The 10,265-nt window shown below is 47.6% G+C and overlaps 1 protein-coding gene across 1 annotated transcript; it reads left to right on the forward strand.

Moving 5' to 3' along the window:
- Nucleotides 1-2,299: 2,299 nt before the first annotated feature.
- On the forward strand, nucleotides 2,300-7,720 carry PTCHD3 (patched domain containing 3). Its single transcript, XM_088160174.1, has 4 exons — nucleotides 2,300-3,102; nucleotides 3,330-3,451; nucleotides 3,854-3,999; nucleotides 5,988-7,720. Exons 1-4 carry the CDS (start codon nucleotides 2,371-2,373, stop codon nucleotides 7,586-7,588), a joined length of 2,601 nt encoding a protein of 866 aa, XP_088016300.1. The 5' UTR covers nucleotides 2,300-2,370; the 3' UTR covers nucleotides 7,589-7,720.
- Nucleotides 7,721-10,265: the final 2,545 nt, after the last annotated feature.

A 10,265-nucleotide genomic window follows, 5' to 3' on the forward strand; every position in this document is an offset into this window, starting at 1 on the left:
GAGACATTTCAGATTTTATCCTATTAGAAACTAATAGCAAAAGCATGAATGGGCCAGGGAACAAGGACAAGAACCCAGGTTCTGGGAGAAGACTGGCATATACTTCTTTCTCCAAGTCCATTCTGAATTGAGAGTCGGTGGAGCAATCTTCCCATGCCATAGCTGAGATTCCCAAGTCTCAGAGCTAACCTAAGGGCACCACCTGAGCCCAGTGCACTGGGTGCCCTGACTGGGTGACAGCTCCTACCACTAGGCCACTCTTGACCATTACCAGAATTTGTCTCAAGCTCCTGAGGAGCCAGAAAGAAACTGGCTAGGACAAGTGGTTTAATTTTATTTTCTGCCTTTTGAGCTTAAAAAAGTCACTAACACTTCATGGCTGTGTTTTACAGCTGGACACCATTTCTTCATGTCTGTTGCAATGTCAGTGAATCCTCCACAACATGGTCTAATGCCAGGTTTTCCTAGAAATCTTATTAGTGTCTCTAATTTATTCCCAGCTACTACTTATCTCCCTACTTATCTCTATGTAAGAAAGGCTATATTTTTCAGCTGGGTAACTCTAACACTAAGACTTAAATGTCTACATGACATCAAGTAGCTTACCCCTTTTTCTGTTGACAAATTCCTCCTATGTAAACAGCTCTTACTTCAACATAGTGTCAAACCGTTCAAGGAAATTGAGAACTGAACATGACAGAAGCTATCACTGGAGTCATCTTATTTAACAGATTTTGACGAGTTAGGAGCTACAAGAAATAGCTGCAAAGTGCCTGTCTCCCAAAAAGAAATTCAGAGCTGGCATACTTGTCTCAGAACACCTGTGCACAGAAAAGGCAATCACCAGGATCCAACCTGCCCTAGGTGCTGAATGCAGCAGAAGAGATATAACCTTGCTCAGAGCCTGGCTGGCTATATTACACTCACAGGTGCCAAGCCTGTCTTCCCTAGACGGGAGAGAAGAAATACCTACAACTTTTCTTTGCAAGTACTGTCAGGAGAAGAAATGAGAGAGTTGCTTCTTTCAAAGGCAAGGAGAAGTGCATGCCTGTTAAGCATTAGCTAATTATTTGGACAGCCGACTAGCACTGCCACATCTGAGCTTAATGTTCTTCTCAGCCAGAAGTTACTCAAACCACTGTCACTTACCAGTCTCAAGAACACAAGGCTGTAGGGTAGGTTTTGGACTTGGAAAGATCCTTTCCATCACTACTACTGCCTAAAGCTCTGGCACATCACACCAATGATATTCTTGTGACTTGCCAACTGGAATAGCTAACCCTTGTTTCAAAGTCTTTTATTTCTTCTGCTGTCAGTCCCCTGCTTTGTAAACCTGTACACTGAAAGAGCAAACACTGCAAGATGCACATCGCCACTGTCTGTGCTTTGCTCTCAGACAGAAGAATAATCTTTAGTGGTGAAGTAACAGCTGCAGCAGATTTGGAGAAAACAAGAAACAGAAGTCTAGGCTTTCTGACCACTGATACCAAGTGGGAGATGCTTTGCAGGCTCCCCTGGTACCACGGGCTACCTGAGGCTATCCTGCAGGCACAGACTGGTGCAAGGGCCACACTGGGCATGCAGCACAGCACAGGCTCACTGCCATGTGATCTCCTTAACCCCTCAACAAGCAATGGTCTCCTGCTCAGGATCACTACACCTCACCTCTCACTTTTAATTCTGCAACCTCTTTCTTACAACATGGAAGCTGGTTCTGCATTTAATATTGTAACAGTGGATTTATTAATTCCATTACATATAGTGAAAGTCCCTTCTCTAGGCTTGTTCTCTGTTCATATACCCAAGGATCACATTAAATACTGTTTACTACAGGGAGTTCAAGGTACGAGATCACAAGAGGTAGCCCCAAATTTACTTGAAAACCCCGCTGTCCACTACATGTAAGTTTTCAATACACAACTGTGCATGACACAGCCTTGATGCCAGAGGCTCTTTCCTCCTGCTGTATCTGACTTCTTCTCTCATAATAGGCTCAGCTCTCACTTGACTGCCCAGTGAGTTTGTTCAGCACACTATACACAGAAAAAGCCCCTTTTGCGAGCTAAGGAAACGAAGCACGCAGGTGCCCGAAACCGGGGCGAGGCGCGGGGGAGCGCAGAGGGGGAAGCCTGGTCGGCCCTCCTGCCCATCCCGGGGAGCCCGTGAGTCACGGCCAAGGAGCGCCCCGGCCCCGCCCAGCTCTGAAAAGTCCGCGTTACCTTCCCGGCCCCGACGGACAGAGGCCGGCTCTGAACTCCTTTCCTCTCCCTCTCCTCTCCTCCGGCGCCAGCACAGACCGCTCCGTCGGGTCCCGGCGTAGGACGCGTCCGCGGCGAGCAGCCGCCGCTGCAGCCCGTGCCCGCCTCGCCCATGGCGGGGCCGCGGGACCCCGCGGAGCGCTGCTCCTGCCGCAACACCAACTGCGTGGAGCGGCCGCTGCGCCGGCTCTTCCAAGGGCTGGCAAGCGGCGTGGCCACCTGCCCCTGGCCCTTCGTGCTGGTGCCGCTGCTGCTGTCGGGCGGGCTGGGTGCCGGCTTCGTCTTCCTGCCGCAGCTGCAGGCGAACGATATCGAGGGGCAGTTCACGCCGACGTGGGGACCCGCCAAGGCCGAGCGCGACTTCGTGCGGCGGCACTTCCCCACCGACGACTCGGAGCGCTTCTCCCCCGCGCGGCTGCCCACCGAGGGCGCCTACGCCGCCCTCATCGCCGTGGCCACCAACGGGACCTCGGTCCTGGAGCCGGCGGCGTGGGCAGAGGTGCTGCGGCTGAACGCGACCGTGCACGACGCCGAGTACGAGCGGCTCTGCGCCCGCACCGCCGACGCCTGCGCCAGCCCCAACCCACTGCTGCCGCGGCAGGGCGGTGAGCAACCGCCCGCCCCGGAGAGCCTCCGCTTCCCCCTCAATGACAGCGTCTTCCTGGGCACCGCGCTGGGCGGCGTGCAGACGGACGGCGAGCTGGTGCGCACGGCGAGGGCCCTGAAGCTGCTCTATTACCTGCGGGAGGACGGCCCCGAGGCGCAGGACAGCCGGCAGTGGCTGGAGAGATTCCTGCGCGACATCTCGTCCAAACTGGCGGAGCTGCGCCTCAGCTCCATTCAGGTAAGGCAGGGGCGGGTGCAGCCGTGCGGAGCCGCCGAGCCCGAAGTGTCCGGGCAGCGCCGTCGCGGAACGGAAAGGAAAGGAGGCGGCGGCGGGAGACGGCGGGCGGCTTGCGCGGGCCAGGACAATGCTCCTCTGCCGACGCGATGGTTGGCCTTGCTGTGCGTGTGTACAAAGAACAAGAAGAAGAGAAGTGTTTTATCGTTTCTTGTTTCTTTTAACGGCAGGTGTCTTACTTTACCTCGCTGTCCAGACAACAGGAGTTTGAAGGAAATACCAAGAGTGTGATCCCGCTCTTCTCCGTAACATATTTCTTGACAATAAGCTTTGCAATCATCTCTTGCCTAAGGTAAAACGTCTCTAAGCTATGGCTCAATGAGCAGTGATCTCTGCTCTTCTTTACCTTCCTCAGTTGTTTCTGCTCTTGCCGAGTGAAAGTGTTCTTCAAGCTGCATTTAATAGTGACATTTCATAATAGGCAAAATGTATTTCTTTGCTTTTTCTTGTCTATCTATGCATAATTCCCAGCTGCTTAGATAGGGTTCATGGTAAGTACCAGATAAATACCTGAACAAGTGTTCAGTGTAGACACGACCAAGTTGAATGCTCACCTCCTAGAGAAATTAATCTTGTCCAATGCTGACACCTGGGATCTCTCATAACATCATTCATCAGGTGTTCTTTTCAGACAGGGTATTTCCTGTGAAATATTTGACACATAACTAAGATACTCTTTTTAAAATATTTTCAGACTGAGCTGTATAAGAAATAATACCTGGCTTGCGAGCTGTGGAGTGCTTTCCTCTGGCTTAGCTGTATTAAGCAGCTTTGGATTGATGCTCTTCTGTGGAGTGCCGTTTGTGGTCACTGTAGCAAATGCACCATTCCTGATTTTGGGTAAGTAGAAAATGTGAGTTGTATTCAGATAAAAAGAGCAGGGTGGAGTAAAAGCAACCTAATGGTGTCAGTCTTTTATGGTGTGAATGTCAGATAATCCAACATTTTCTCCTGAAGTGAGTGGAGGAGATACCCAGAGGTGCAGCCCTCTCAGAGCACCTACAGGCAGGCAAGCCTCTCAACTCAGCTCAGTGTGCCCACAGTGGGACTGGAGATGGGTTCTGGTGCAAGGGCAGCTTTTCCTAGAGGACAAGGTCTGATCTAGATCCACTGCTACAGCAGGAAGACTGTAAATGAGAGAATGGTAAGGCTAGCACCTCTGGCATTGTTCGAGTGTCCCTGGAAATGTAGCCAGGATGATTAATCCTCTGCAATATAACATCTGTGTACTAACCAGTCTCATTCAGCTACACAACTGAAGTGATGCACCATTTGTGCAAGCAGCTCCCCCCAAAGACCCAAGGAAGTCGATATCATTGCATCCTTGTTACACAGACTGCTTAACAGCCAGTGCTGAACTTTCCAAGTGCTGTTAGATAATGTTGCTGCAATTAGATCATGTTTCCAATTAGATAATGTTGCTGCAAACAAATTACTGCTTTTAAAATCCTTACTGGTCTCCTATATGATACATTCACCTGATGTTTTCTTGTACTTGGTTTCATGCTGAGGAAAACACATGGAGCTCCCAGGTTGACCGAGGCTGTGCATCATCCTAAACTGTCCAATGCTAATGCTCCTTTGGGCAGACATTGTTTCTTTGTTTCCTGCATAATTACAATGCATTTTAATTTACTTTTGTTTGCTCATCCGTTGCAGCAGCCCTGACTATCCAAAAGACCCTTTTGTATCCCTGGGAAAGGGCTTAAGCCGATCTCTTCACATCTTCAGAAATAACACGCAGACTTTTGTTTTCCTTGCATTAAAGCAAACAAATTCTCAGTACATCAGAGGATTTGCTTAGAAGGCTGCTTGCTTTCCAAAGCAGGGTCACTGCCATCCAGTAGTACCTTTTGGCCTGCTGCTTAATTCATTTTTGCCTGTTTACTGGCAATTGCCTGTTCAGGTAGCAGGTAATTATTTCATCTCATCTACTGTGCTTGGCTAAATCTCACTCCACTAGTCATGCAGCCTCGCTTTCGCATTTGTGTGATGAATTTTCAGTGACTAGTAGAGCCCCTGACAACATGGAAAAATACTGAAAGGTGTGAGATGATAATCTTGAGGGTTAGCAGAGGTGAGAGAAGCCCATAGGCTCTGCGTTTTTGAGCTTCAGGTCCCTTATTCTGGCATCATAGCAAAAACCCAAGGCCAGGATCCATTTTTCCTGGCAGGTTTTCCCAGGGACCTGGCAGGTAATACCTGTGAGCGCATCAGTACAAATATGAACAAAAATGAATAATAAATCATGAATAAATGATGGAAGATAAACTGGAGAGAAGAGGAGGGCAGCGAGCATTAAAAAAGTGAGCCACTGGAAGACTGGAATCACTCTTCTCCCACATGGTAGCAACTGCTCTTCTTGCCTTCTGAAGGCAGAACAAGAAATTGTTGGTCTAAGTTGCTACAGTGCTGAAGAAGAGATTCCATAGATAATGGAGGATGCTTCCAGTGATGAGAATAGTTGAGCATCAGAATATGTGATGCTTTGAAATCTGTGCCATCTGCATCAGGGGACACCTGGACATCAGCTACAAGACACTTGTCAGAGATGCAGTAGGTGTGCTCAGCCCTTCAGCAGAGTAGGTGAGGGATCAGCACCCCATCAGGTCACCAGGAGGTGCTGAAAGATGATACATTCAGCTACACCCGAAGGATCTGTTTTGCAGATTCTCTTGTAACTTGCTTCAGCCCTCGAGCAGTGTTAGTAGCCCAACTGCCTTTTCAAGATTTCATGCAGAATGAAATGTGATTGATGTTGTAGTTTTGTTGGGTGTTGGTGGAAGCTGCCGTTTGCAGTGCAGCATTAACAGACTCTCCTCTTGCAGGGGTTGGCGTTGATGACATGTTCATCATGATTGCTTCCTGGGAACAAAGTTTAAGGAAAAAAGATAAATCCAATGTTAAGTCCCTGCTGGCTGAGACTTATTCAGAGGCAGCACTTTCTGTGACCATCACCACTCTGACAGATGTTTTGGCCTTCTTCATTGGCACCTGGACTGCTTTTCCATCCGTGAGGTCTTTTTGCCTCTATACGGGCACAGCTTTTGTCTTCTGTTATGTATATACCCTGACCTTCTTTGGGGCAGTTCTGGTATTAAATCACAAAAGGGAGCAAGGGAACCGACACTGGCTGACTTGTATGCGTGTGGATGTAGGTAAAGATCAGGCTGAGAACTCCTGCTTGTACAATGCTTGCTGTATCGGCAGCGGCTCTAGGCAGCCATCTGAGCCAGAAGGTGAGCATCCAATGATCATATTCTTTAAGAAGTATTATGGCCCTTTTGTTACAAATAAGTGGATCAAGCTGCTCATGGTGTTGCTGTACGGAGCATATTTGGGTGGCAGCATTTATGGGTGTACTCAGATCAGGGAAGGCATCGATCTCCGAAATCTGGCAAATGACAACTCCTACGTTATTCCATACTACGACGATGATCAGAAATATTTCTCCACATATGGACCCAGGGTCATGGTTGTCATTACTGAGAGTGTAGATTACTGGAACGAGTCCGTACGTCTTGGCATTGAGAGCTGTGTACAGAATTTAGAGAACATTTCCTATGTAGATAAGAACCTCTCAGAGTCATGGCTGAGAGTATACACAGAACTTGCCAGAAGGGGTTTGATAAATATAAACAATAAGACTGAATTCTTAAACAGATTAACTGTACTGTTCAAGATGCTTCCCAGTTTTGAGTGGGACATAAACAAGACTCAGGATGAAATAGAAGCTTCACGTTTCTTCATCCAGACAGTGAACTTGACATCAGCTGTGGATGAGAAGAATCTCCTCAATGAGTTAAGAGAGGCAGCCAAGCAGTGCAGCATTCCACTGCTGGTGTATCACCCAGCCTTCATCTACTACGACCAGTACCTGGTAATCGTGCAGAACACTATTCAGAACGTTGTCGTTGCTGCCGGGGCCATGCTCGTTGTCTCCCTCCTGCTCATTCCCAACCCCTTGTGCTCCTTGTGGGTGACTTTTGCCATAGCCTCTGTTATAGTTGGTGTTGCTGGTTTCATGACATTCTGGAGCGTCAATCTTGATTCCATATCCATGATCAACTTGGTCATTTGCATTGGGTTTTCAGTAGATTTTTCTGCTCATATTTCCTATGCCTTTGTTACGAGTGGAGAGTCGTCAGCCAATAAAAGGGCAATTGAAGCTCTGTCCCTGCTGGGTTACCCAGTACTACAAGGTGCAGTTTCTACGATACTAGGAGTAGTTGTCCTGGCTGCAGCAAACACCTACATCTTTAGGACATTCTTCAAGATCATGTTCCTTGTTATTTTATTTGGGGCACTTCATGGCCTTGTTTTTATTCCAGTGTTTTTAACATTTTTTGGAAACTTTGGCAGTTCACCTCACAATACCATGTCTAAAAAATTAGAGCATAGGTTTAGAAACGATAAAGACTGTCCATGAATAATTTAAATATAAGATTTTAGTTATTTACTATGTGTAGGTTCAAATGCAGTAACTGTCAAGGAATATAAGACTTGAAAAACAGAAGAATAAATATATCAGATTAACAAAGGCTTCAGAAAAGCCAGACAAGAAAAATAACAACAAACCGCACAGAATGGATTTGCATTTTTTACCTTTGTGTATGTTCAACTACCGCTTTAATGTTGTTTATCTTTTTTGTGTGAGTTTTTTACTGAATGTATTAAAATTATTACAAACACTGACCACTGCATCAGGTTAATGGACTACGTTACATGTTTGTCAGGACACGTTCATACCAGGAAGAGTAACTCCCACTGGACTGGATTTCCTTCCTGTTTCCTTGATGCTGTAACTCATCCCAACACTGAGCTGGAAGACAGTTTTTGCCCAAGAGGCTCAAATCTGGGTGTTTTACAGCAAAATTACAAGAGGACAGAACTGTCTCAGACTGCGTAACTCGTAAGCCTTCAGGAGACAAAATGTGCTGAGGTTCCTAATGCAGCATTAGAAACCCTTGGGGAAGACTCACTGCGAGCTGGCTTCTATTTTCTATTCAAAGCCTTTTCTTGGTGTCCTGTTTTCTAGCTAAGGTTGTACATCTGGTACCCTTAAGAAGTTTGTGTGTAACTTCTGTTGGCTACATTTTGCAAAGGGTTGTGCTGTAGGTTATTGAACGTGGACCTCCTGAGTAACCATGCTGGGAGATGCTGTGCCATGGCATGATAGGGCAAGGATTCTCTAGAGAGAATCACAGCCTGATTTGGGACAAAGTGAAAAAGAAAACCAGGTTTTAAGCAGATCAGTCCTAAAACTATAAACTTCATTGTGTTCATCAGTGACAACCCATCCTGTGATGTGTTGATAGAGCAGAGGAGCTTTCACTGAGTAGTAGCTAGGAATATATGAGGTGATCTTCTAACCTACAGGGACAAGACAGTAAGTGAAAATCAATTCATAATTTGTTTCCAATATCATGAATGACCTATTGGAAATAAAATAAATGATGGTAACCAGTGTTTGTAATTCTGGAAAAATTGGTGTAGAACTTATTAAATCTGCTGCTGTGGTGGGTTTGTTCTAAGAGACTGAGCAAGTGCGACAAAGCCAGGGAGTGCCTCTGTTCCCTGTGGATATCTGGCTAGTTTCATGAGACCCAGTAAACAGGGCAAGATCCTTCTCTTTCACAGTCATAGAATAGTTTGAGTTGGAAGGGGCATTTGTGTTGATTTGGCACGGCCTTGTTTTTTGGTAGCAGAGGAGGGCCACAGAAGTGGCTTCTGTGAGAAGCTGCTGGAAGCTTCCACCATGCCAACCTCTGATGGCTCTGAAGATACTAGCCCAATTAGAGAGGTTGGTAACACCTCTGTGATGATACATTTAAGAAGAAAATGAAAGCAGCACACGTGCAGCTTTTTTCCAGGAGTGGCAAAGCGCTGCCACCTGGGCCTCCCGGCAGCCTGAGGCAATGCGCTGCAGCTGCCGCCATCTTGGCGCGGCCTGTGGTGAGCCTTGCCTGCCTGGCCACCCCTAGCCAGCCGTGCTGAAGACAGAAGGGCAGGTGTGGTGGCCACAACTTCTCCTTCCCAGCACTCCTCGTGAAGAGAGGTGTTAAATAGTGCCAGTGCCGCGGTGGCCACCACTGCCCGCTCGCTGGTGGTAAAAGCATGGCAAGCGACTCCCGGCAAGGAACTTAGACAAGACTAGACAAGTGCCTCTTGGCACTGCAGCATCCTGCAGGAACCTTTTAAATGGTGGAACTTGTTGGCAGTGGTACCTACGGGCAGCACCTTTTCTTCTAGTTAGAGAAGAGGAGGAGGTGAGGACATGTGAGGGAAAACGATATGGTAGCACTAAGGTAAATGGAAAAAGGGGAGGAGGGGCCCCAAGCACTGGAGCTGACATTTCTCTGCAGGCTGTGGTGAGGACCATGGTGAAGCAGCTGTGCCCCTGCAGCCCATGAGGTCCACGGGAGATGCAGAGATCCACTCGCAGCCCATGGCAGAAGCACTCATGCCAGAGTGGATGGATACTGGAGAAAGTTGTGATCTAGTGGGAGAACCAAATACATAGAGAGGGCCCCTGCTTCCAGGAACTGAGAGACAGGATCCTTGCTTCCAAACTAGAGCAGCCTGCCCTTAAAGGACTCCACCCCATGGCCAAGTGACCCAGTCCACAGCAGTTTTGGGAGGACTCACATTGCAGCTGTTTTGCCAGGACTGCTTCTCCTGAGATTGGAACCATGCTGGAGAAGTTCATGGAGAACTGTCTCCTGTGGGAGGGACCCCATGGCATAGCAGAGGAAATGCTCCTCTCCCTGAGCAAACTGAAAAAGATCTTGGGTGACTAACTGACCAAAACCCCCATATCCTGTCTCCCTGCGCTGTCCGTGGGAAAGAGGGAGGGGCTAGGGGGGAAAAAAAGTGTTTTAAAGGCTTATTTTACTTCAAATTGTCTTCTTCTGACTCTCTTAATAATAAATTCACTTTATACCTTTAAATTTTAACCTGTTTTGCCCTTAGAGTGTTTTCTCCACTCCTCATCTCAACTTGTGAGCCCTTTGTTAAATGTTTTCCTCTCCTCTGCCCAGCTGAGAGCAAGAGAAAGTGAGCAAACAGCTTTTGTGGATGCCTGGCTTTTGGCTAGTGTCAAACAA

This window comes from Sturnus vulgaris, chromosome 1, assembly GCF_052056855.1.
Source record: "Sturnus vulgaris isolate bStuVul1 chromosome 1, bStuVul1.hap1, whole genome shotgun sequence".
NCBI lineage: Eukaryota > Metazoa > Chordata > Aves > Passeriformes > Sturnidae > Sturnus > Sturnus vulgaris.